This window comes from Microcaecilia unicolor, chromosome 8 (assembly GCF_901765095.1).
Source record: "Microcaecilia unicolor chromosome 8, aMicUni1.1, whole genome shotgun sequence".
Taxonomy (NCBI): Eukaryota; Metazoa; Chordata; class Amphibia; order Gymnophiona; family Siphonopidae; genus Microcaecilia; species Microcaecilia unicolor.
Genome location: NC_044038.1, coordinates 59846642 through 59874100, shown reverse-complemented (window position 1 = coordinate 59874100; position 27459 = coordinate 59846642). Strand labels below are relative to the sequence as shown.

The 27459-nt window shown below is 41.1% G+C and overlaps 1 protein-coding gene across 1 annotated transcript in view; it reads left to right on the top strand.

Annotated features, from left to right (window-relative positions):
* The window catches only part of XPO6 (exportin 6), a 224626-nt gene that overhangs the window by 94904 nt on the left and 102263 nt on the right, over positions 1 to 27459 (top strand). Inside the window, exons 7-10 of the mRNA XM_030211002.1 lie at positions 1812 to 2268; positions 6539 to 6665; positions 8349 to 8458; positions 25526 to 25634. Coding sequence (XP_030066862.1) covers positions 1812 to 2268; positions 6539 to 6665; positions 8349 to 8458; positions 25526 to 25634 — 803 coding nt within the window. The remainder of the gene's footprint in view (positions 1 to 1811; positions 2269 to 6538; positions 6666 to 8348; positions 8459 to 25525; positions 25635 to 27459) is intronic.

Genomic DNA, 27459 nt, shown 5'->3' with positions numbered 1-27459 from the left:
TAAAACAAATTGGAGAAAAGTTTTCTTCACCCAACGTGTAATTAAACTCTGGAATTCGTTGCCGGAGAAAGTGGTGAAGGCGGTTAGCTTAGCAGAGTTTAAAAAGGGGTTGGACGGTTTCCTAAAGGACAAGTCCATAAACCGCTACTAAACGGACTTGGAAAACTCCAAAATTCCAGGAATAACATGTATAGAATGTTTGTACGTTTGGGAAGCTTGCCAGGTGCCCTTGGCCTGGATTGGCCGCTGTCATGGACAGGATGCTGGGCTCGATGGACCCTTGGTCTTTTCCCAGTATGGCATTACTTATGTACTTATGTACTTATATGGTGTTCCTCAGGGAGCGACTCGTGTGTTGCCAGTTCTTAGATAGTCTCCTCTCGCTGCAGGGTCTTGTTCGTAGGCTATTTTTCTGCTTTGCTATTACTAGACTGATTTGCTATTAGTAGACTGAATTCCAAGCGACTGCACAGCCCACATTTACGGTGTCTTGAAGTTTAGTGTGTTCTCGGTCTCCATTTGCTGATAGGAGTGCATAACCCATCTGTGCCAGTCTAGAGGGACTAAAGGAAAGCAAATTAGCAGGTAAAATCTAATTTCTCCTTATTGAAGGAACCATGAATTCTGCATAAATAGTTTATACAACATGGCAATAACCTGAAGTACAAAACCAAATCTACTTCTTAATGGCTTAGGAGAGGTTTAGGGAGGTGATTACTTTTTCACATGTGTGATATGCGTGTTGGGTAACTCTGTTCCTTAAATTAAGTTATAATTCAAAAACTGTTACATTTTTACTCAGGTTACCTTTATCTAATATAGCCTAGAGTGGACTCTGATCCTGGGAAACTGGGTTCGATTCCCACTGCAGGTCCTTGTGCCTCTGGGCAAGTCACTTAACCCTCCATTGTCCCAGGTACAAATAAGTACCTGTATATAATATGTAAACCACTTTGAATGTAGTTGGAAAAACCACAGAAAGGCGGTATATAAGTCCCATTTCCATTTCCCTTGTGTTTAAACATCAGAAACCATTCAGTTAACAAATGTGCAGTAATGGGGGAAATCAGGCATGGAGGTGGGAGAAATCTTTTTCACATCACTAAAGTTTGTGTCAGGAGCCATCAGTGCAAAATAAATTAATAAAAACTGAGTAGAAGTGCTTGAAAAGCCAGGGGGAGAATGACAGAATGCTAAAATAAAAGATGTTTTTCCAGTGTTGATCTAATAAATGTCTTGTTAATTTTGTGTTGCATTGGGGGTGTCTTAGCAGTGTATTTTTAAAACCTGAAATCAGAAACTATACTGTACACACTGTTGGTAGTCCCACTTAGCACTTTCTTGCAAGTGTTAACTTCTGTGATGTGGTGGCCCTATGGGTGTCATTTTGTAAAAAAAATGTAAAGTGGATTTTTTTTTACAGCCTTTGCATAGCACATTTACTGGTCAAACTGGGTAGCATACAAGAAAATGAAGGATTTTCTGTATCCAACAGCAGCTCTAAAGCCATAGATTACTGTATCTGTTCTTTCCCTTGAAGAGTATTTACACTGATTTTTTTCTCCACTTTATTTAATGTAATAACTGATTTGTTTGGTTTCCATTGTTAAAATGTTACAAAGTTGTTATGGTCTGGGGAAAAAACCCTTATTTTGAATGTGGTATTTTTCTCCTCACCCTGAGATGATGCATCATTGCTTTGTTCTAAGCAAGTCTGCAGATCCTATAGGGACTAGTGGAACATCTGTGAAAGGAAACTGGTATGTGTCCTTTCATCTCTTCTAAGCACAGTCTTTTTTTTGTTTTTCTAGGTGATCTTTTAAGTAATCTGTTGCAGACCCCCACTGCAGCCAAACTGTTGAACCAGCCAATCCCCATTCTGGACGTTGAGAGCGAGTACATCAGTTCTTTGGCGTTGGAGTGCCTGGCCCATCTCTTTAGCTGGATCCCTCTGTCCACCAGCATCACCCCATCCCTTCTTACCACAATATTCCATTTTGCTCGTTTTGGCTGTGATACGCGTGTCAAGAAAATGACACAATCAGTCAATGGTAGCAGCCAGAACTGCATATGGCAGCAGGAACGTGGCCGGCTTGGGGTCCTGGCCATGTCTTGCATCAATGAACTCATGTCCAAGAACTGTGTGCCCATGGAGTTTGAGGAGTATTTGCTACGAATGTTCCAGCAAACTTTCTATTTGCTGCAGAAAATCACTAAGGAAACGAATGCCCATACAGTGAAGAGTCGGCTAGAGGAGCTGGATGAAAGGTAAGACTGTAGTCTGAAACAGCATAGTAGCAACATAAGGTATATAATAGTGAGCTGTTTCCAGTCTCCATTGGTTTACGTTATTTGGTGTAGCCATAATCCTTTTAATTTTCAGAGAGCTGAACTGTTACAGTGAATGAACAGGAGGTAAGGGTGCCAAGGTAAGAGTGCGTTGGTTTAAGGAATTTGCAGCTTCGAGGAGTGTATGATGTTCTAGGTTGCTCTTGTCTCCATCTTTCTACTCCCCATCCCCTTCCTCTCCACTCCCCATCCCCTTGCTATTTGACTGCAGGTATGAGGTAGTGAAAGAGCCGACTAAGGCACCTCATTTGGCTGTGGCAGCAAGCAGCAGAAGAGACGACATGAGGTAAAAGAACCTCGACATTCTTTTCCAGTCCATGTCTTATCTTTCTCCTGTCTTGAGCGATAAAAAGGTAGCTATTTACTGAATTAGAGTGGAATAGGGGGTTACTGGAGGGTCATTTTGGTCTAGATATTTTATACAGCTGGAATGATGGATTTTCATTGGTGTCATTTGGTGGTGGATTAGCTAGTTTAGGGGCCCTTTTACTAATGCCGCATGCCAATCCAGATCTACCGCAGAGCCCGGCATTTGTTCCCACCCCTGGTTCGCGCCATTTCCGGTGCTACAAAAATATTTTCTATTTTTGTAGTGCCGGTGCTTACCTGGTGGTAATCGGGCAGCAAGAGCCCTTACTGCCACCTCAGTGGGTAACGGTAAGTGCTTCCCCCCTCCCCCCAAATGACTTCACGGCAAGTGGTTCACTTAACGCACGGCCATTTCTTTTTGAGGAAAAAAAAAGCTAGCCTTTTACCTGCTGCGGTAAAAGGGGGCCTCCAGCACGCATCAGAAACGCGCACTGACGCTAGTTCAGGCCCCCTTTTACCGCTGCTTAGTAAAAGGACCCCTTAGTGAATGAAAATACTAACCATTTTTAGTTTAGATCTTCAGTGTGACTAGTTTGACTGAAGCACAGACTATCCAGAAATTTTGTGTGTGTCGTGTGTTGGTCCATCTATGAGTAGGAGTTCTAAATAATCACTTAAATGAAATAGAAGTATTTCTGGACATTAGGAGAGCTGAAACAGTAGGAGGCACTGCATATCAGTACAGAGGCGCATGGGCAGAGCTGCGTATAAAAGGATATGTACTAGAAGAGGAGTAAGTGCTTCAAGGCAGAATTGAGATGAATTTGAAGAGCTACGGGGTGTCAGCACTGGAGTAGGGAAAGCACGAGCAAGGCACATAAAAACTGTTGTTTGTAAGATTGCACTGAGTTTTACTCTGGCTTCTTGTAGGCCAGAACTTGTGAAGGCAGAATGGTTTACCTAGCTTGTACATAAGGGAAACTGTTGACGGGTTGTAGCCTATCCTTGGAGCTTTGGCTACATTCCCACTATGTAACAATTTTTTCCTGTTTGTTTATCAAGTTGTGAGGTTTGCACTTCCTTTTTGAACATGAAAAGTGCTTCACCTTGGATGTAAGTTGACTGATTCTGCTGCATGGTTTGCATTTGTCTCTTTTTAGTGAGATTTTTTTTTATGTGGTTTGTGTTTACCAGCAGGTCTTAAGAGCCCTTATTGCTCAACAAATAGCTAGGAGAATGTGAGCATATATATTTCTCTCCTTGGCCTTTGTGTTTCACCACCATTTCTTGTGAAATATTCTGTCGACAGATCTCTGCTACATCCACAAAGGATTTGTCTTTCCAGGCTAGTTGTCTTTTCTTGTAAATGGTCCTGCTGACAAAACATTGCTTTAATGTAAATTATAAAATGATAGCAAGAAATTCTGCTATATGATTGACTACTAGAGGCTATATATTATTAGAACCCAGCATATAAGATGACTTACTTTAAGATATATTTTCTATTAAGTATTCCAAGGGCTATATGTTAATAGGGTATTAGCATTTTTTGATGATCAAATACCCAAGACTTGCTAGAATTCATCTAAATACCTTACTGTTCAATAAACATTATAGGTGCTGTGTGCATCCCGATTTGGTTAAAATGAGGTCATCCAGTAACAACCATTTTCAATGGGAAAATACGGCCACTGAGGAAGCAGGAGATGTCTTTGATAGTCATGTTGCTAGGCAACTTCTTCTGAATGGAAGGTTCCTCCTGACACTGATACCAAGCCCTAACATCACTCTGCATGGAGACCAGGATGGAAAGTAATAGGGCATTACTGCTGTTTTGAGAGAATATCCATCAGCTCTGTTTTTGAAGTCATCTCAGTTGTGAAAGAATGCCCTTGGTTAACTCTCTTCCAAACAGTGACTTACAGATCTTTTGGAACAGTGCCTGGCTACTATGTTTCATAAAAATGGTCCTTATCTGTATCATTTATGCCTTGAAAGGTTTTAGGCAGTGGAATCATCTGACTGGCTTAGCCTTGTACATTCTTTCTTTCTAATCAGAGTTCAGTGATTGGAGGCTTCCTCTGTCTTGCAGGGCTTTTGTTAAGAAAAGATGAGGAAACTTTGCATAATAACTGTAATAGTGTATCAGTATCCAGTATTCCTTTTAGTTGTAGGACTGTTAAGAAAATGTGCTTTCCTGAGATGAAGATGGAGCCCAAGGTCAAACATTCTGGGTAAAGTTTCCCAGAAAGTTATAATGAATAGTTTAATCTGGTTTTACTGCAGGTATGAAAGTCTGAGAGAGCTTGCCCATGAACATACAGAATTTTAATGTATAGCGGCCCTTGCAACCTGTAGCTGAAACTGTGTTCCTTACATCAAGTTTCTGTGTTTCCTCTTTTTTGTTTTTGTTTTGTTTATTTTTTTCTTTATGTGTGTATGTGGCTGCTTTTTTATTTCAGTTGTGAAAGCACAGTTTGAAGGGAGTTTGTGCAAAATGAGAACCTCACTCTGGATCGGGTGTGACTACAGTGACACCTGTACTTATGGACTTGTGGCTGTAAGAACGCATACTGAACACTGCAAATTTATCTGCACACAGATTTGGAGAATTGGTGCCAAGAGATCAGTGAGTGGGCCCACAGGTCTAATTTTAGCAGGCTTCCCTTATTTTGCTAAGAAAGGGAAAGGAAACTGGCAGTTGAATACCTGTAATAATAGTAGTACATTAACATTATACATCTCAAAATTCTTTAAAGCCAGATGCAGTGTATTGTGTTCACTGAAAACCATGAAGGACCAGACATGTCTTTAATAAAGAGGTAGCAATAATATGCCAAATATGGAGACCAAGAGTTCTGTTTCCTAGAAATAATTGTCTTTACTATATCATGATACTGTTTCAAAAGTGAAAAGCCAGTTTCAAGTTCCAGTTGCCAGAGACAAATATCTTAGTCATCTGTTTAAAACATTGAGATTGGCATTCAGGGGTGAATTAGGAAATAAAAGGTCTGCTAGTTTTACTCCAGACTGTCATGTCCATGTCTGATAGATGAACTAGATATGTCATTGATTTGTGGAGAATGAGTAGTTTGTGCATCACTTTTCCCTTTTTTTCCCGCCTAAAAGGTGGCAATTTTAGCAGGGTTTTTTTTTTTTTTTTTACAATTAATTACTATCTGTTGCATCTTTAACAAGAAACTTAAGTTCTACATCAACACAGAAGGTAGGATGAAAATGAAAGTGATCTGTGTTCTTTTGTTCTGGAACCTTACTGTCTCTTCACTACAAGTCAGATCTGTAACTCCAGGGGCCACCATGGGTTTTGGGTGGTGATTTATTTATTTATTTATTTTTAAACAAATATACTTGTATCAAATAGGTACATTACAGTTACTAAAACGTCATTGCCTTTCAGCTTCCCTGCCTTGTGACTAGCGCTGCACAAGATGCCAGCTGTATTCAGTAAGGCACCTTAATCAGTTCTGTTCACAATCATGGTGCTGAGCTTGACTTAGACCTCCATGCAACACCGATTTTCTTTTTTTATGCTTTACTGTGTCACCTGAAGGTGATTCGGATTTTGTTATTTCATTGTTAAGTCCCTTTTGACTAGATTGTCTTTTCTGCTATGTTTCAGGTATTTAATGGAATGAAGTGTTGCCCAACATGTAGGTAATTGTTACAGGGCTTTATATTTTAACTGTCAAAACTGCCTGTTGAATTTTTAATCTATTTTTTTAAATTTCTATCGAAGGGCTTATAAATGAATACATTTTATATTTCGTATCATTTTTATTTAGTTTCTTCCATGATCACATGTTTAAATTTGGCTTTCCCTTTTTGTTTTGTTTTGTTTTGTTTTGTTTTGTTTTTTTAGCTATGTGGAAAAATTTACAGATTTCCTGCGCCTCTTTGTGAGTGTACACCTGAGAAGGATTGAATGCAACTCTCAGTTCCCTGTGGTTGAATTTCTGGCTCTGCTTTTTAAATATACTTTTCACCAGGTACAAAAAAGAAACTTCCTAGTAGTGTGTGTGTTGGTGGGGGGGAGGTGGGAGGTGTTTAAGTTGTTCTGCCCTTTTATCCTAAAATCTTAACAGTAATGGTGGCTTACCATGGCTGGGTTCAGCTGAGTGAAAACAGAATTAATTGATGCTAACCATACCATGGGCTGTAGACAGCAGGAGGTTTTAAGGCATTCAAATATGGACATGTTTTCCCTTGGAACTGCTGTTATGTTTGTGAATGGAGGCTTATGGTGCCATAACCAATTGAACTAGAGGCCAAAGGAGAAGGAAACTGTAGGTTCAAAAAATGCAAATTGAGTGGAGGGTGTCTGATAATGTGGCAACAGAAAGCAACTGTATAGTGGAGAGTGCCAGAGAGATGGGAGAGGGGGACAGGAAGAAAGAGTGCATGAGTGAGGGGAGGAAGAGATTGGGGGAAAGGTAGCAGTGAGGGGGAGGAGTTCTGAGGGCATGCCCACACACAACATACCTATGCTCTCAAGGTAGACACAGGTATATGCACAGTACCAATCTATGCTCCCCACAGCCATATATAGCCTCTGCTACCCCACTGAGAGACACTTTACCATGTTTCTTTCCACAGAGTACCCAACAAAATAAGGAGACATTCCCCACGAGAAGACTAACTAAAGGAGTGGGGAAGGGATGTAGGCCAAACCCAACAAACTGATCTTCAAAAGTTGAACGTAGTAAAGTGCAAATTTATTGAAACCAGATTTAACACTCTGTTGTATCTGGTTAAATTTGCACTTTACTATGTTCAGCCTTTGGAGATTAGTTTGTTGGGTTTGGCATACATTCCTTCCCCGCTCCTTTAGTTACTTCTTTCCACTGAGTCCCATTGACAGACGTGCACGAGTTTGGCAAATTTTTCCTTTCTCTATTTGCAATGTGTCACACTATAAATGTATACTATTGAACTTGGGTTTTTTTGTTTGTTTAATTTGCCGTAATCATATGAATAAATGCCATTACACAAAATTGTATGCAACAGCATTTATCTGTATATAAAATGGATATTGTTAGGGGTGGCTGGAACCTGGCACAAAAGTTACCTTGTGAATGACAAAATCCAGCTGCTCTGCAGATAATTTATACACATTAGGCCCATTGTTCCCTCTAAGTTGGGCAGGAGTCCTCCATTTACAGTCCTGCCAGTGGAGGGTGCTGTTTCACTATCGCATTTCCAATAGTGAGAGACAAGGAAATTCTACAGGACTCCAGGGAGCCTGCTTGTCCTTAGAGATTGAAAACACAGTATTGAAGCACCACCCCTTACTAGTAGCAATGCAGTTGGAGGACACCCGCTCAGCTTAGATGGAACAGTGGTTAGGTCTGATATTTTGCTGGCCTAGCTTATACACATATACAAAGCCAGTGCTTAACTTTGTATTGAATATAAGTCCCCTAGTTATTTCTGTTCACTGATGTTACCAGTGTCATAAAAAGCAATGAAAAATTGGTAAGCAAAGGCCCCCAATACCTTAGTGACTTAGTTGTGTAATAAAAACTTGGTTTCAGTCTGAGAAACCCCGAGTTCTAGGAGTTACTGATCAGTTAGTCCTTCATCTCGTATCATATTGCTTCCAGAAAACTACTGATGACCCTTACATGTACTTTGTAGTGTTGCTTCAAGAGATTTTTATTTGTTGATTTCAGCCAACACATGAAGGTTACTTTTCTTGCCTGGATATCTGGTCACTATTTTTGGATTATTTAACCAATAAAATCAAGAGTCGTCTAGCCAACAAGGAAGTCATACTCAACAGGTAAGTGGTGTTACTACCTAGAACTTAAGCATAATAGATTTATAGCTTTCCTGTTCTACAATCAGGGTGGAAGCCAACACATATATTATGAGCATTGATGTAGTAGAATTTGATACTACAAATACTATTGGTACTACGAGGGCGAGGGAGTAGGTGACAACAGAGAGTACTGTATATTAAATAGTACTCTCTGTTTATAATAAATATTTCATATGGGATTTGATTTGGTGGGCTTCCAGTGACACAGCATATCCATTTCTGGTTGCTACTGAGTTCATGTGATATTGATCAATGTCTGAAAGTCTTTCTTATTATTTTCTGTGCTACTAGTAGCCAGCTGGCTGTTGGAAAACTCAAAGGCCACCCCTTATTTATTTATTTATTGCATTTGTATCCCACATTTTCCCACCTTTTTGCGGGCTCAAAGTGGCTTACAATACATTATGAATAATGGAAATAACATTTTGTTCCAATTCGGTTATGGATTACATTGTGAAGAGTTATACAAATCAAATCAAGTCAAAGTATCGTTAAGGAATATATCAATGGAAAAGAATATAGAAACATTGAAAGGAAAACAATGAAAAACTAGAGATTCTGAGGACAATATATGGCATATAAAACAACGGATAGCCTATGGTATACATCTTCTTTGGTTAAAGGTATGAGTGTGGTGATTTCAGGATTGAGAATTCTTAGGTGGATGTGTTGATGTATAACGGAGCAGTGAGTGTGGATTTTATATGTTTTGGTTCCTTCCGTAGATTTTATCAAAAAGATGTGTTTTCAGTAATTTGCGGAAGTTGGTTTGTTCGTGAATCGTTTTCAGGTTGCGCGGAAGTGTGTTCCAGTACTGCGTGCTCATGTAGGAAAAGGTTGACGCGTGTAGCGTCTTGTATTTCAGGCCCTTGCAGTTAGGGAAGTGTAGGTTGAGGAAGGTTCGTGATGATCTTTTGGCGTTTCTGGGTGGTAAGTCAATTAACTCAGTCATGTAGGCTGGGGCTTCGCCGTGGATAATTTTGTGGACTAATGTGCATACTTTAAAAGTAATGCGTTCCTTAAGTGGGAGCCAGTGTAACTTCTCTCGTAAGGGTTTTGCACTTTCATATTTTGGTTTTCCAAAGATGAGTCTGGCTGCTGTATTCTGGGCTGTCTGAAGTTTCCTCAGGATTTGCTCTTTGCAGCCTGCGTACAGCGAGTTGCAGTAATCCAGATGACTGAGTACGAGGGATTGCACTAGGCTGCGGAAAACGGATCTTGGGAAGAATGATCTTAATCTTTTCAGTTTCCACATGCTGTAGAACATCTTTTTGGTTGTGTTGTTTGCGTGGGTTTCGAGTTTTAGGTGGCGATCGATAGTAACTCCAAGGATTTTTAACGTTTCTGAGATTGGGAGGTTTAGTTTTGGTGTATTTATAGCGGTAAATTCCTTCGTGTTGTACTGGGAAGTGAGTATCAGGCATTGAGTCTTTTCTGCATTCAGTTTCAGACGAAATGCGTCTGCCCAGGTGTTCATGATGTATAGGCTTTGGTTAATTTCGTTGAAGATTTCCTTGATGCCTTGTTTGAAAGGGATGTATATTGTTACATCATCGGCGTATATATGTGGGTTGAGGTTATGGTTTGATAGGATTTTTGCCAAGAGGATCATCATTAGGTTGGTGATCTGAAAGTATCTCCTAGACAATAAGAACTGGTGATCAAGTTGTTTTAGAGCCGACCATGCTGTCATTACATAATTTAGATTTGTACTTAAGACATGACTATTGGGCAGACTAGACCGTTCAGGTTTTTATCTGCTGTCACTTACTATGTTACTATTACCTCAGCTGTGACAGGCACAAGCAGCAGATGTCACCTGACCTACTGGCACGTGCATGTGGTGACCTCTCAGCACAGTGCCAGTGAAGAATCAGAGACAAGTCTTACATGTGCGCACCAGAGTGTTCCCAGTTCCAACTTCTGTTCCTTCCGTGCCTGCAGTACTGCGGCTCGAACTGAGAGAGAGACTGAGAGAACCAAACAGACATTTTTTTAAATATACCATTAAATTCTTGCAGGGATGGGTAAGATTCCAGTGGGACTGGACGGGGATGAGTAAGATTTCTGTCCCCACGCAACTCTGTACTTCGAAGCCCCTTAGAGCAGCATACCAAGAGTTAAGTGAGGCAGTCTTTCTGGTAGCAATTACTTTGGCTAAGAGGATCTCAAAACTCCAGATAATCCCCCATAGAGAAGCATATCTAGTAGTGACTAAGGACAAGGTGACACTGTGCATAGTGCCATTTTCTTGTCGAAAGAAGTTTTACCCTTTTCATCTCAACCAGACAGTTGAGTTGGCTAGTCTGCTAAGACATAAAGGTAAGCAGTCTAGCAGGGTGCTGCATCTCCTACATGTTAGGTGGACTCTCGGCAGATATCTGAAGATGGAATCTTTGTGGAAGACTGACAGACTGCTTGTCCTTTCTGGTTATCCCCCAAAGAGGTGAGGCAGACTGATAAGACTCGCACAGATATGAAGCTCAAAAGGATTTGAACTTGGTTGAGTGCACTTTGTAGACAGCCTCCTGTAATATAGGTTGGTTCCTGTGCAGAGAGTAGTAAGATATACCTCCGTCTATCCCTTTTCGCAACACTGGACCTGGGAGCCAGAAATTAAGTCACCTTTGGTGTGGCAATTCTGACATCACTGTGGATTTCCTCCTGCCAAAGATAACCTTTTTTTTTTTTTTTTTTTCATCTCATTGGTCTGCACTGGTTTGGCATGAGCATAGAGGACAGTTCGTTGTACCTTTACTGTTAATTGTTGATGTTGACTCCTGCCAGATTAGTCCAGGAAGCTGCCCAAGGAATCCAGATGTACTGGGAGTTAGCGAGAGAGATGTGGGTTGCACAATTTTATTTATAAAAGCATTGTTGTCATATGATAGAAAACAGTGGACAGGAGGCAGTAGGAGATCCAAGGGCTCGCCTATGGATACAGCTTGCTAAAAGAATACTGACAGGCTATCTATTACAACAGCATGTACCTGTAGATGGGGCATGCGTATGCTTTGTAGCGCTATAGAAATGCTAAATAGTAGTAGTAGTTATATCTCCCTATGCTGGAGGGAGGGTATATTGCCACTGCCCTGGCAGGACTCAAGGACCAACAGTTGTTAGGTAAGGCATAACTTTACTATGGTGGTCGATTTGACAAGACATGTGGTGTCTAGCTGTCCTTTTCAACTGTTGTAGCATTCCTTAGTGCCTTTACCAGGCCAGACCAGTCCAAAACCTGTGGGTTAATGTCCATCAACCAGCAGATAGAAATAGACTTGTGGACTCAACCCTGTAAGGGAATCATGCAGCCTTAGGTGTTTAATATTTCTCTGTCTCCTGGAGATGGTGGCAGGCGAACCATGTAGCTCCTAGACTAGTGCTGGAAGTAATCTTCAGGACTAGTTGGAAAACGGATATCCATTTGAGAATGAGGAAATGTTCCACTTCTAAACTAAAGTAAAATAGTTTATTGGGACTCTAAGGTACATCTCAGAGATGTCAGGCTTTCCCAATTCCTTTTATCCATCTACTGCCACTTTTCCTCAAGCAGCTTTCTTTCCCTAGAAGCAGAATAGTAAGTCCTTTTGGCTTCAAGAGGTAGCTGGCTGAGTACCAGATTTTGAAGGCATGATAAGTTCCTTTATTTTTCTCCCTCAAGATGAATGTTTTCATAACTGAATTTTATTAATTCTGGGGCGGCTGTTTGGATCCTTCCTTATTGTGAAGATATTCCAGGAGTCCTGATGCATAGTAGGTTTTGCAGCGTGCTGAAAACCACTACAGAGTTCCAAAGTAGGCCACAGTGCTGGCTCAATTATTGTGTGTGGCCAATGCTTCATGGATGCCTCCTTGTCCAGACACTATATGCTGCTCCGATTGTCAGGGATGATGCATGTCCATGGGAGACAGTGTGCTACTTGTCTGGTGGAGCCATCTTTGTCCGATCTTGGCGCCATTGACTAAAAAAAATATTTCTGAGCAGAATGGAAATTCTGTAGTGGCTCTGGTGCCTGCTTGCGCCTCCCAGGGTGAAACCGCAGGAAAGACATCCACTTAAGTCTTCAACTGAGCAAGGGGTAGCTGGGCTGATTCAAGGTAAGCCAGAAACAGCTCAGGCAGATAAAATGGTAGATCAGGAAAGACGTTTTCAGCCTGTAGAGCTGTCTGTTAATCCACAAGCATGCCATTTTCCTGGAATTTGAACAAATTTCTTCCTGTTTGTTTTAAAAGTATTTCCACCCTGTTCTTTGTACTTTTTGAAAGAGCGAAAAATCGATTCACTTTTACCCATTCTACACCATTCAGGATTTTATAGACCTCAATCATATCTCCCTCCCACCCCCCAGCAGTCTATTTTCCAATTTGAAGAGCCCTAATCTCTTTAGCCTCGCAAGTAGTAGAACCAGCTCTTAAAGGTTGCTTGGATTTGGGGAATCAGAGTAAGTGTTGAATCTAACTGTATTCCAAGGTTCCTGACTTGTGGTTTGAGGGGGAGTTCGTACTTCCCAAAAGAGATTTTGATATCGGGTATGTATCCACTTGTGTTAGGGACCCAGAGAAGCTCAGTTTTACTTGGGTTCAGGCAAAGTTTGTTGTGTTTAACCCATTCTTGAATTGATGTTAGGTGATCAGTTTATTCAAGGCTTGTAGGTAAGTCAGGTTCAATGGGTTTGAGTAGCTGCACATCATCTGCGTAGATGTAGAACTGAGTGTCAATTGACCGAATCAGCTGAGCTAGTGGCTTGAGGTAGATATTGAACAGAATAAGTGACAGTATCGATCCTTCTGGTACCCCACAGGTCAGGGTCCATGGTGGCGATGAGTTGCGGTCTGACTGATAGGATCTGAATCAGATAAGTACTGTTCCATTGATACCAGTTTCTGTCAGTCAAGATATCATGATCCACAGTGTTAAAAGCTGCTGAGAAATCTAGCAGTGCTAACACCGAGGCGAATCAGTTTCTGTGAAGATCATCTAGTAGGGATATGAGGACTGTTTCTGTTCCATGACTGGTTCTGAATCCAGATTGACATGGATCTAGCCAGTTTCTCTCTTCTAACCAATCATTAAGTTGAACACAGACCGTTGTATAAGTTTCCCTAGAAATAGGATGTTGGATACCGGCCGGTAACTTTCAGGTTTGTTCTGGTCAAGGTTGTTTTTCTTTAGTAAAGGATGAATCACTGCTTTTTTTAATGCTGTTGGTAGTTGCCCATTAGAAATGGAGGCATTCACAATTTTTGTGGCACCTTCCATGAGGCCCATACTTGCACTATCTTTGATGGGCAGGAGTCGAGGGAGCAGGTAGATGGTCAGAGGTCTCTTAGGATTTTGTCAAGGCTCTTTTCTGTCATTGGGTTAAAAGTGTCTCACTGTCTCTGGCAGGAGGGAGTGAATTTGTGCACTCTTGATTAACTGATTGGAAACTGGGTGGGATTGCCTGTAAATCCTGACAGAGACTTTTTTAATTTTGTTGGCAAAGTATGCAGCAAAATCATTGCCGTTCAGTTTAGACTGGGCAGGTTGGTTCTGTTGTGGGGGTCGCAGTAGACTGTTTACTATAGTGAATAACTGCTTGGTTGAATAGGTAGCCTGTGCAATGCATTGAGAGAAATATTGGTTTTTAGTTGCTGTTAAGGCTTGGTGGTACTTTGTTGTGTGCTTCCTACAGATTAGCCTGTCTTCAACCAGGTGAGATTTACGCCATCTTCTTTACAGTTTCCGTCCTTCATGTTTAAGGATCTGAAGTTCTGGAGAAAACCAAGGTGAGCATTTGTGAGTGGGGAATAAGATCTTTTTTAGTAGTGCTGTTTTCTCAAAGGTCTTGGCTAAGTGTGTATTCCAAATGTCAACCTGTTCTGACACTGTAGTTGTCTTTTCATCCACATGTGGATAGTCCAAGACATCTAGGAAATTCTCAACGGTCAGCTTTTTTTGTCTCTGATCTCCTTCCAAACTCTGGGAGGTGCCATTTGTTCCAGGTGGTAATTTAGGGAAAATTTAAGTAGAAAATAGTCTGACCATGGTAAGGGTGTTATTTCAGTACTGTTATCCCAGAATTCTGTAATGTCAACCCCTTTGTAGAATACCAGGTCTAGTGTGTGACCCTTTTTGTAGATTGGAGAATTGACCTCCTGTCTAAATCCTAGTATTGTCATTGTGTCCATAAAGGCGGCTATGGTGGTATCTGGGGTTTTGATGTGTAGATTGAAATCTCCCATGATCACCAGCCTAGGGTAATTCAGGGTCACTTGAGTAATAAGGTCTAGGAGTTCTTGCACAGATAATGTATTGTTACGAGGTGCTCAGTATACCATGAGCAGCCAAAGAGAAAAATTACAGCGAAGGGCAACAGACAATAAAAGGGAATATGAGAGCCTGCCCTGTTCAGGAGTGTGGATAGAGAGACTAGGCTATGGGTAGGGTTTGAAGCCAACTGTGGATCAGGAATTGGTCATAAGGTGTGAACCAGAGTAGAAATTAAGCATGGAGTAAGCAGAGAAGAACTTGTACTAAAGAGTGCAAGGAGTTTGGTTAGCAGCAGATGCAGGATAGGTCCACTGAAAACTGTTGATCCATCAAGTTTGTATCTGGCTGGGCTTCCTTATATACTATAACCAGTAACACACCTCTGGCTGGTCTACCGGCTTCCACAGAGGTGGGATTCTCCTTTTGCCAATCGTCATAGTCATGTTTCAGGTTGCAGCTAAGCATTCTTTCTAGTCTCCAGTCACTGGCCTTAAAGGGCTGCAGGTTCAGATGGTACAGCTCCTTTATGAAGAAAAGCTGAACAGATAGCATGGTGAAATAATAACAGAAGGTATAATTAAAGGTGTAAAAAAATAAGTTTTGTATATACTTTTTGAGCTACCTAGATTGGTAGTTAGAGCGGTATATAAGAATTTTTAAATAAATACAAATAAAGTGGTATGGAACAGGTTGATAGTGAATGGAAACTTACACCTTCAAGTTATGCTAGGACTGGAGGATGCTTGAAACTCACTGAATGAAAAATAAAATCCTTCATTATAGAACACTCATATGCATAGTGAACATCTTGTTTCAAGCTTTTTAAGAATATAAAATTCAGACCAAGGATCATTAAATACAGTATCCTCATTCTGTCTCCAATACTGGCCAGTCCAAATTCACAAGTACTCGTCGGACGTCAGACTGTATGTCCTTGCTGTTGTCACCATTTAAGAATTTTCATTCTGTTCCCTTTTTTATATCACATTAGGCTGATGTTACTCCTTTGTGAAACTGCCTTCTGTGTCATCTACCCTTGATAATTTTGTTTTCCTCGGCAACTGGTCTGGCAGGATGTTGTAAAGATAAAATGTTTTCACTGAGGAACATCAGTGTGGTCAGAAACCACTGTGACAACATACTATACTTCCTATATTCTTACCAGTTCAAAAGGCTTTGTATCCCCAGATTAGCTGATTGGGGTGGTGACACTCTTGTAAACCACCTGTACCAGCTCTGCATAGTGGTAAACAGCAAAAGCTTCCAGTTATGCCTTTAGAACAGTGACAATATGGCAGCTTGTTCAGTGCACAATATGCCACCTGCAAAATGTTGACCTCTCTGTAAGTCCTTGAGCTGGGCTTTCACGTAAAAACATGACGGCACATAAAGGCCAAATGGCCCATCCAGTCTGCCCATCCTCTGTAACCCCTAACTCTTCCTTTTCCTCAGGGATCCCACATGCTTATCCCATGCTTTCTTAAATTCTGACACAGTCCTCGACTCCATGACAGGAGGCCTTTCCACGCTTCCACCACCCTTTCTGTGAAATAATACTTTCTTAGATTCCTCCTAAGCCTATTCCCTCTTAACTTCATTGTATGCCCCCTCTTTCCAGAGTTTTCCTTCAATTGAAAAAGACTCACTTCTTGTACATTAATGCCCTTAGATATTTAAACGTCTCTATCATATCTTCTCTCTCCCAGGGTATACATATTGAAGTTCATAAGCCTGTCCCTATATTTTTTGTGTTCAAGACCGCTTACCAATTTTGTAGCTGCCCTCTGGACCAATTCCATCCTGTTTATATCTTTCCATAGGTGCGGTCTCCAGAACTGCACACAGTACTCTAAATGGGGCCTCACAGAGACATATACAAGGGCACTATCACCTCTTTTTTCCTGCTTGTCATCCCTCTCTTTATTCACCTTCTGGATTTGACCGTCGCTTTTTCTACCTGTTTGTGTCCCCCAAGTCCCTCTCTTCCTTTCTACACAGAAACACTTCACCCCCTATATTGTACCGTTCCCTCTGATTCTTGTGGCCCAAGTGCATGACCTTGCATTTTTTTAGCATTAAATCTTAGTTGTCAAATATCTGACCATTCTTCCAGCTTTGCTAGGTCCTTCCTCATGTCATTCACAACCTCCGGGGTGTCCATCCTGTTGCAGAGTTTGGTATCATCCGCAAAGAGACAAACCTTTCCAGACAGCCCTTCTGCAATATCGCTCACTAAGACGTTAAAACGAGCTGGCCCGAGGACCAATCATTGTGGTACTGTACTGATGATATCCCTTTCTTCAGAGTAAGCACCATTTACCACTACCCTCCATTCAACCAGTTTTTAACCCAGTCAGTTACTCTAGGTCCCATACCGAGGGCACTGAATTATTGATCAATCGCCTGTGCGGAACCGTGTCAAAGGCTTTGCTGAAATCTAAGTATGCTGCACAAAAGGAAGTTTCTCCACAAAATTACCAGACGTGCAACAGTAATCTAAAAAATATATATGTTTAATTCTCTTCAAAATTTCTGTTCATAGAATGCTCTAAATTCAATGGAGCTCAAAAAACACGTCCACATCTTAATTGGTCTACCATACATCCATCCCTTTTAGCATTTGTTTTCTGCAGTCCTACCCCCGGCCTTTCATCCGTGAACACAGAGCAGAAATAATTGTTAAGCAGTTCAGCTTAATCCTTATCTCCCACATATTCCTCCCCCTCAACTTTGAGCCTCACAACGCTATTATGGAACTTCTTCCTGTCACTTATGTATCTGAAAAACGTCTTATCCCTCAATTTTACCGTATTAGCTATCTTTTCTTCCATTTGCCGTTTCACTTTCCTGACAGCTTTTCCAGCTTCTCTTAGCTTATCCGGGTATTCTCACCTGTCTTCTTCTTTCTGAGCTGTCTTACAGCGTGTGAAAGCTAACCTCCTTTCCCTTATCTTTCAGCTACTATGTTTGAGAACCAGAGCGGCCTTCTTTTCCTCTTTTATGTAATTTTCTAACATAAAGGTTAGTTGCCTTTAATAATATTGCTCCTTTCAGTCTTGTCCATTGCTGTTCTAGTTCCTTCAGCTGTTCCCATCCTACTAACTCTTCCTTGAGAAAATCCCCCATCTCGGCAAAGTTAGTTGTTTTGAAATCCAGGACCTTCAATCTCGAATGGGCCCTCTCCCCTGTTTTAATATTGAATCACACCATTCGGTGATCACTAGGTGCCAAATAATCTCCCACCTTGACGTCAGAAGCATTCTCTCCATTTGCAAGCACCAGGTCCAGAATAGCTCCATCTCGCTGTTCTGTGGAAACTCCTTCCTGTAGGGAATCCAAGATCTCTTTGCTTCTAGATGACCCTGCCCCAGTTGACATCCAGCATATTAAAATCACCTATCAGTAGTACTTCCCCTTTCCTAGCTATCTTGTGGATGTCTTCAATTAAGTATCTGTCCATTTCCTCTGACTGTGAAGGTGACCTGTATATTACTCCAATATAAATACATTTTACTTTCCCTCTTTCCAGTTTAACCCACAGCGCTTCTTCCGTACCCCATGTGTCCTGCAGTTCCGTCACTTTAATATCATTCTTAGGAAAAAAGGTTGCAGCTATCTGTCCTTTCTGACAGGGCTGGCCCAAAGCAAGAGGTAACATACCCCCCCCCCCCCCCCCCCCCCAAACACACACACACTGAGTGGTCAGTAGGCTTGATGAGTCTAGGCAATCTTTCCACAGCATCATGAATTTTGGCACCAGGCAGACGGCACACCTCCATGGACAACTTGTCCGGTTGGCAGATGGGCACCTCAGTACCCCTCAGAAGTGAATCTCCAACCACCACTACCTTTCGCTTCTTATTGGCCACTTGTCCAGCAGTGTTGGCATTTTTGGTCGTTTCATCCTGTTTTTGAGATGTTTCTAGTTCTTCTCTACCTCCAGAGCTGCAAACTGATTCTTTAGTTCAACAGAAGATGGAGTTGGAAGGTTGATCTTGCAGGATATGTTGACCTGCATCCAACTGTGCTCTGTCTTGCCAAGATCGTCTCTCCCTTTGCTGAAAGTCCCCGATGTTTCAACATGCATCTCTGTGACGAATTTCCGGTTGTCCCAGATGTTTTAGTCTTGCCACTTCCTCTCTTAGTTCTTGTACTTCTTTCACGAGGGATTCAATGTACATACATTTGTCACATGAAACAGAAGCAAGCGTAAGCATTTTCGTTTTTCAGGTTTCTAGGATCATAAAAAAAATAAGAAAAGCAATGCTGAGTCAGACCCAGGCCCATCAAGCCCAGCATCCTGTCTTTGACAGCGGCCAGTCCAGGTCACAAGTACCCAGCAGATACCAAAAAAATAGATCCTTTAGGAATTTTGTATTGGATCCATTGATATGGTACACATATAAAAGGTAATAACAAAAGCAAATATTTGAACTTAAATCTTGCATTTCCACAACATATACGTTATATCAGCAAAATATATTTCAATTTCAAGGGCAGAGCTAATTAGGAATCTTGATTGATGTATACAAAATAAGAAGTATCACCAAACTCAGTGCACTTTCAGACTATGCTGACTATGTATGTTCCTCTTTCACATGGCCTTTTTTCCACAGGCCTTGATAATTCTTCCAAATACCTTATTGCTAAGATTTTTACTTTAGTTGTACCTATTAAGGAATCTTGTGCTAGAGGGGGCAATATACATATATTGTGAGTCTCTGCTCAATTTCAGTGATCTGTCAGTAAACTGAACTGTTCTGCATAGAATATCACACACTTGGATTTTGTAGGGAGAGAGCAACCAGGGTTGCTGTGAGGATTGTGAGATGCTCAGAAGGAAACGCCATCGCTAGAAGCCATTAACTCCAGACTAGCACTCACATTTATCCGTGCAGAATGTTTAGAGACCCGGAGCATGGGAACAAATGAGCGTTCAGGCGAACAACACAATAAGCATTCTAATGTATGCTCATAAGGTCATTTCCTATTCCTGTTCTCAGAGAACAGCATGCTGAACACTGGTGCTCTGCTTGGAGTTTGCGTAAGGGTGTTTGGTGAAGCAGGCCGACTGGCCTTTGCCCCCGTCTCTCTGCTGCTTGCCACCGCTGCACCGCTGCAAGGGAATCTATACTGCAGTAGCAGAAGGAGTCTGTTTTCTTCTTTTGTGTGCTTTTTTTCTGGATTTGAGCAAAACGGTGGCTGTGAGAGCCATGTTTCCCCAGAGTGGACACGGAATGCCTGTAAGTACCTGCATCGGGGAAAGGAGTGTTGTGCAAGACCCCGATATTGGCCACCCTTCACGGGCACTGTATTCAGTTAAGACTGTAGCTGTTGAGATCAAATGAACCTCAGCTGGAACATAACTGAGTGAACAGGTGCTCTGGTTTGAGTGAGGATGCAACAAAGGCATGCATTAGGGGGAGGTTCAGTTCTGCATGCAATGTAAGTAACAAATGCCACTGTATGTTTTGCCTTTGTATTGCTCCATAGTGCAACCGCACCTCGAATACTGTGTACAATTTTGGTCACTGCATCTCAAAAAAGATTTAGTGGAATTAGAAAAGGTACAGAGAAGGGTGACAAAAATGATAAAGGGGATGGGACGACTTCCCTATGAGGAAAAGCTAAAGCAGCTAGGGCTCTTTAGGTTGAAGAAAAGATGGCTGAGGGGGAGATATGATAGAGGTCTGTAAAATGAGTGGAGTGGAACAGGTAGATGTAAATCACTTGTTTACTCTTTCCAAAACTACTAGTACTAGGGGACATGCAATGAAGCTACAAAGTAGTAAATTTAAAACAAATTGAAGAAAATATTTCTTCACTCAATGTGTAATTAAACTCTGGAATTCGTTGCCAGAGAATGTGGTAAAAGCAGTTAGCAGTGTTTAACAGAGATTTGGATAACTTCCTAAAAGAAAGGTCCATAAGCCTTTATTAAGATGTACTTGGGGAAAATCCACTGCTTGTTTCTAGGATAAGCAGCATAAAATGTATTGTACTGTTTGGGGATCTTGCCAGGTACTTGTAACCACTGTTGAAAACAGGATGCTGGGCTTGATGGACCTTCAGACTGTCTCAGTATGGCAACGCTTATGTTATTTGCAGGTGGCATTTAGATTGTCACCCATAACCATTTGTGCCTTACTATTTGTCCATGTAACATAGTAAATGATGATAAAGACCTGTACGGTCCATCTAGTCTGCCCAGCAAGATAAACTCATTTTACATTGTATGTGATTCTTTATTTCTATACCCGAGTTTGATTCATCCTTGCCGTTCTCAGGGAATAGACTGTAGAAGTCTGCACAGCACTGTTCTGGTACTAAGAGTTCTGAAGCTACCATCGAAACCCCTTAAAATTTACACTCCAGCCCGTCCATATCTAATCAGTCACCCAATCTCCGCAAAGATTCTGTGGATCCATTCCTTCTAAACTGGATTCCTTTGTGTTTATCCCACGCATGTTTGAATTCCATTGCTGTTTTCACCACCAGTACCTCCTGCAGGTGGTATCCACCACCCTTTCCGTGAAAAAAATACTTCCTGTCATTACTCCTGAGTCTGCCCCCCTTCAACTTCAGTTCATGTCCTCTAGTTCTACTGCCTTCCCATCTCCAGAAAAGGTTTGTTTGCGCATTAATACCTTTCAAATATTTGAACATCTGTATCGTTACCTCTGTTTCTCCTTTCCTCTAAGGTATACATGTTCAGGTCGGCAAGTTTCTCCTCGTACGGTTTGCAATACAAATCCCAAACCATTTTTGTAGCTTTTCTTTGCACCGCTTCCAGTCTTTTTACATCTTTAGCAAGATACGGCCTTCAAAACTGAACACAATACCCCAAGTGGGGCTTCATCAATGACTTGTAGAGGGGCATCAACACCTCCTTTCTTCTGCTGGTTTATACCCCTCTCTATGCAGCCTAGCATCCTTCTGGCCACGGCCATCGCCTTGCCACATTGTTTCTTCACCTTCAGATCCTCCGACACCAACATCCCAAGGTCTGAGTCGTGCTTACTAATGGTTCATTGGTTCCATTGTGCTGTACTCTGGGCAGCCCTTATTTACAGGTTGTACTGTGCATGGATTGGCCTCATTTATGCAGTGCACTCTTGACAGTGTTTTGATATGACCTATGTAATATGCCTTAGAGCATGCAAATAGTATTTTTTTGACTCTTTTAGCAGTTAAATACTGAAATGGAGATTGGAATAAAGGAAGCAACTGGATCCCAAGTTTATGGTTGGTGCTGTCTCGCTTTATATTCCTGGTATATGGAAGAACATTGGCTTGAATCCAGCACAGAGGCATGTGGTGCTGGAAACCTGTCACTGTTAATGATGTTTCATGGGAACAAATCTGTTTCAGTACATATATTTTTAGGTGAAAGCAAATAATGTATTTCCTTTCTTCCCACACAGAAATTGATTTTAAGCATGTTCATTTTTAGAAAGAGCTCTCTACTTTTAGAATTCTTAGTGTTTGAGGAGGGAAGGGTGCTGTGTAGCTTAGTGAATTGGCACAGAATTAGAGCATTCAGCCTTTTAGTCAGTTTCCCAGCACTGCTCTGAAGGATTTTCAGGATAACTATACTGAATGTGTATAAGATTTTTTTTTTTTAATTTATTATTTAAATTTTTCATTTACAAGTTACACTTATAAAACAGAAAACTGGCAAATAATACATTTGCACATTAATTTTAACAAAGAAAAAAAAACAAAGCTTTCTTATGCCTTCTTAGACCACAATATAAAGCGGGGGGCGAAGAACTCATAATAGGAGTATATTAAGGAAACATGAACAAAAATCATAGCATATGGCCTGACAATATTAAACACCGTCATTAATATGCAGTCTATTTAATAATTTTCTTAGCTTCTATAAATGATCGCAAATGACTTGGGTCAAAAAAAACATATTTGTTGCCCAGATATTTCACGCAACATTTACAGGGATAAGCCAGTAAAATGAGGCTCCCATTGCCCTAATCTCCTCTCTAAAAGCCAAAAAAGGCTTTACATCGTTCCTGAGTAGTCTTTACAACATCTGGAAATACCCAGATCTTTTGTCCACAAAAAGTTTTTGAGGAATTTTTGAAGTATACTTTCATCAAGGAATTTAAATCCTGTTCGAAGACAAAAGAAATGAGCAATATTTGACGTTCCTTGACCTCCGATAATGAATCTTCAAGGAGCTCTGAAATATTTAGCCCAACTTTCGTAATGACTTGTTATGACTTGAGCTTGTTCAGTAGAAAGGGGGGGGGGGGAATGAGAGAGTGACGGGGACTGGTGCAGGGAGGGGGGGCGGGAAGGGGGAGTTTCCTTAGAGTGTGTAAAATAGTAAGTTTAAGGGTGCATGATGATATGCGGGGACTGGTGACAAAGTTTGAAGCATCTGACTTTATATGTAAGAATTATATAAAATCTATGGAGCATAAAAAGTGTAAGTAGACCATCGCCGAAGTGACGGTGGAGAGTACTAATAAGCTATGTATTTCAGGAGCTAAGTGGCCCGGGTCCGGTACTCCAGGCATAATTGTATGTCTGATGGCACTGTATTGCAAAGTTGGCTTTATATTATAACACTCAATAAAACATTTAAAATTGAAAAAAAAAAAAGATATCAGGCATAGTTTTTGCCTTTGAAAGGTTATGCAGATCGCCTACCATGCCTGTTTCCCTTAAGAGAGTTTATAGATTATATAATTCTCAATTGAGTACCACCTTCAGATTTTTAGACCCAGATAGATGTGGGGCTACACTAACTAAACTAGGATTTGGAGACTGGTAAGAAGGTTAGAAACAGGAAAACTCTTTGTATTTATTTCTTACTCTAATGTAATGGTTTCTAAGCAGTCTGCTTAGGATAAAAATGAAACTGTTTATTTTAAGAGATTAAGCTCAGCAGTTATTCAGTGAATTAGAGCAGCAGTCTGAAAGGAGGCCCATAATACTCTGAGCTCCCTTGAGGGGAGAGTGCTGTAAGCACAAGGACAAATGGTTGAGAGTATACTATCAGCCAGGGCAGCCTGCCTGCAGAAGTGCTGACTTGATTCTCCCTCATTGAAATTACATGGCAGAATGAAACTGTATAATTGGAGACCTGTCAAATGTATTAAGATTGGGGGGGGGGGGGGGGGGGGGGTCCATTTGTCTTTTGTCTAGGGGGTAGACAATACTTCATACATCTGGCCCCTAATCTTCTAGGCATAGGACCCTTCTTGCAATCAACATTTAGTCATGGATTTGGTTGACAGCCATAGTGTTATATGATGCTTTAGGGATCTTTCATAGGATTTATATATGCTCCCAAACTGTAGGCATATATATTGCTTTTGTGTTCTCTATGACCTGGTTTTAATACCAGAGGAAGTGCCTTGCACATTAATCAACAATGTGGCTATAGGGATAGTAAGTGCATCTTTAGAAATGTAATATAACATTACCAGGTCTTTAAAACCCTTTAGTGTCTGTTCCCATGTGGCTTATTACAGGGAACTTTGGACACTAAAGGGTTATTAATAATGTTTAAATATGGTTGCCTGGTCACCATTTATGATTGAAAAAGAATTAGTTTGCACATGGCAGTAAACCACTTGTCATTGGAGAGCATGTTGGTGAACCTTATGTCAAAAAAACTGAAGCAGTCTCCCCCAGGCTAAACTACCAAGAAGAGAAATCCAAATACCTGACTCTTCAAACATGAAGAATAGATGCAAACAAAGTGAAAATTTCTTAAACGAGACACTGCCTTCATTTGCTGCCACCTAAGCACTTTCCTACCCACTTCTCACCTGCAATTTAGTCCATGGCACCTTATCCGATTCGAAGCTTGTCTCTCCCGGGCACTCAGTTCGTAGCTGAAACACTGATAATTTTTTATGCTGTTTTGTGATTTTAAATTGTATTTCATGATACATATGTGTATACGGGAAGCTTTCAAACAAATAAAAAAGCAGTCAAATTAAAAAAAAAAAAAAAATCCACACATAGGCAGTCATAAGCATCATAAGCATTTCCTATTGTTTTTACATAGAAATATCTTTTTTTTGTCATCCTAAGCAAAAATAAAAGCATATAATGCAGTACTAAAATCCACAGTACAGCTTTGCAAATAACAAAGCAAGCTCTGGAGCTCTGGCAAACACATTTTGAATATAACCCTGCCCCCCTTCCCCTCCTAGCAGAAATAATTCAAAATCAAGGAGGTTTAATAAAAATATAAACCTCACAAGTTTGCTATTGTTTTCAATAGCGTCTCTGAATGTTTAGGGTCACTCAGTTCAGCAGCAAGCTCTGCCCACTGGCTTCAGGCCACATAATGAACCAGATCGGCTCATGCCATCTCCTGTCATTAAACCTCCTTGGTATAACTATATCCCAGTTATGGTTCTCTGTGAACCATGTCACAGTGAGCACCACTAAATCCAGCTTGGCCTCTTTGTCACAGCCTCTAAATCCAGAAACTTATTTCTCGTACTAGGGGCATTCATATACACAGCTTTCCAAGTGTTTTTTCTTTTTTTTCCCCATTTTTACAGTTATATATGTTTTACTTACCTGAGGGCTTTTACTTGGGATTCCTGTTCACCCATCCGCAATGATCCTAGTTTAAGCCCTCTGGCAAAGATGACATGATGCCTTATGGCAGCACCTGCTCATTCCCTGTATGTATTTGATTGTAATATGGCAGAAGGGGGCAAATCTGAATGTAGAATTTTTGCTTTTCAGAAACCTCAATCCTTCATATATTTCTCTTCCTTGTGCAGATATGAAGATGCCTTGGTTCTGCTGCTTACTGAAGTTTTGAATCGAATCCAGTTCCGGTATAACCAGGCCCAGCTGGAAGAGCTGGATGATGAGACCCTCGATGATGATGTAAGAAATAATACAGACTGCTTGCATACCAGAAAGTGTTTCAGAAGATCCCTGACTAGTGAACCAGTGCAGAATTCCAAATATTACATTCTACATTTTTTTAGTGAAAAAAATCTTTCCCGTTAGCTGGCCTATGAATGCAGTACTACTGTTATCAGTTCCTCGTGCTGTTCTGAATAGCGCAGGGGAAAATACTGGCAGAACAGTGCAGGAAAGTAACTCCCCAATGATCAGCGCTAATAACATGCAGTTTTATGCATGTTATTAGCACTGATTGATCATAGGGTACTTATGTGGGAGGATTACAGTCCTGCCGCGGAAGAGGTTTGAGAGGTCTGGGCTGTCAAAAACAAAAAAAAGCTGCACCCTGACCCCCCCCCCCCCCCCTTTATCCTGGGATGCACTGGATGGGGCTTTTCTCCCTTATATGGTAGTAAAGCCCCACCCAGTGCATCCCAGGATACACTAGGCAGGCAAGGCAGCGGCTCAAGGTGGAGGGAGAGAGCTCTACTCCCTTCCTTTTCCAAGTATGAGGAGGTTTGAGGGTCACTAGATCATCAGGCTAGCCCATGGATGGGTGGGCTGGACCACCAATGTTTTGTTTTTTTTGTTGTTGTTGTTGAGTAAGGGGGCCTGGATGCATGTGAATGCATGCTGGATAGGGTCTCTCTCTTCCTTCCCAATGCCCTAGCAAAGCTTAACGCCAGCTCTGAGCTGGCATAGGGTTTGTCGTGGGAGAAGCTCCCTTGTTTGGCACGCTGCCCACTGAGCATTGAAGAGGAATGTTAATGGCCCTGTTTAGCATGCATTTGCATGCTATTAGCTTTCAGAACTGGCAAGCTCCTTGTTACATGTGCTTGCTAGCTCTGATCTTAGGACGCAGGCAAATGCGGGTGTTAGTCTGGCGCTGATGGCCTCTAGCGCCTGGGTTTTGCTTTTGATCATTGGGGCCTCAGTTCCCTTCTTCAATAACGTTGACTGACCTAGCTTGCAGCACAATAGCTTAGTCAAATGTCTGTGTGATATTCATAACCATATTGTGTCATGGCAGCGAAAAAACTGTTTTGTAAATAATTTTTTAAAAAGTTGTATAGGTAACTGGATTGATTTGTTCTGGTGTCTTTTTGCCATGCTGGGTAGTGCTTACTAGAGATGAATGCAGAATGTTGTTCTGGTATATTCTAGCATCTGCACTGAGGATCTGGTAGCGTAATTTCTCATTTGTCAGCTTTCTGTATAACATTAAGCACTGAGGATCAGAGACAGTGGAGTATAACTGTGCATTTTGGTTTTTCTTAACTGCTTGCCTTGCCTCAGAAATAGTAAAAAAAAAAAACGGGTTCTGATTATCTGAAATTGTGCCAGGCTTAATAGTTCCATATTAATGGTGCTCCCATGCACTGTTACAAAGTGCCCATTATTGTCATTTACTAGACAGAAGGAAGGGGAAGGTTGCAAGACCATTCATACAGCCTGAAGTATGGCAGCTGTAAAATACTAGAGACCTCTTTAATCCATCAGTGATCTGATACAAGATTTAAGGATTTATTCAAGCAGTTGTTTCACAACCATTGTTTTGATTCTGGAGTTATTCTGTGTTTTGTTTCACTATCTGAAGAATGTGTTCAGTCATCTAAAATTATGTGATGAGGTTGCCTTACTACACGTGTATATATTTACATATTATATATTTTCTATGATGCACACTTTTCTTGCTTTTATTTCTTGAGGTAGAGTCCAGTCATACCTATTAGAAGATTGATCTCTTTTTACTTGGAAACTTTTGTGTTGGCAAACAGCCATAAAAGGTTTAAGGAAGACTCTG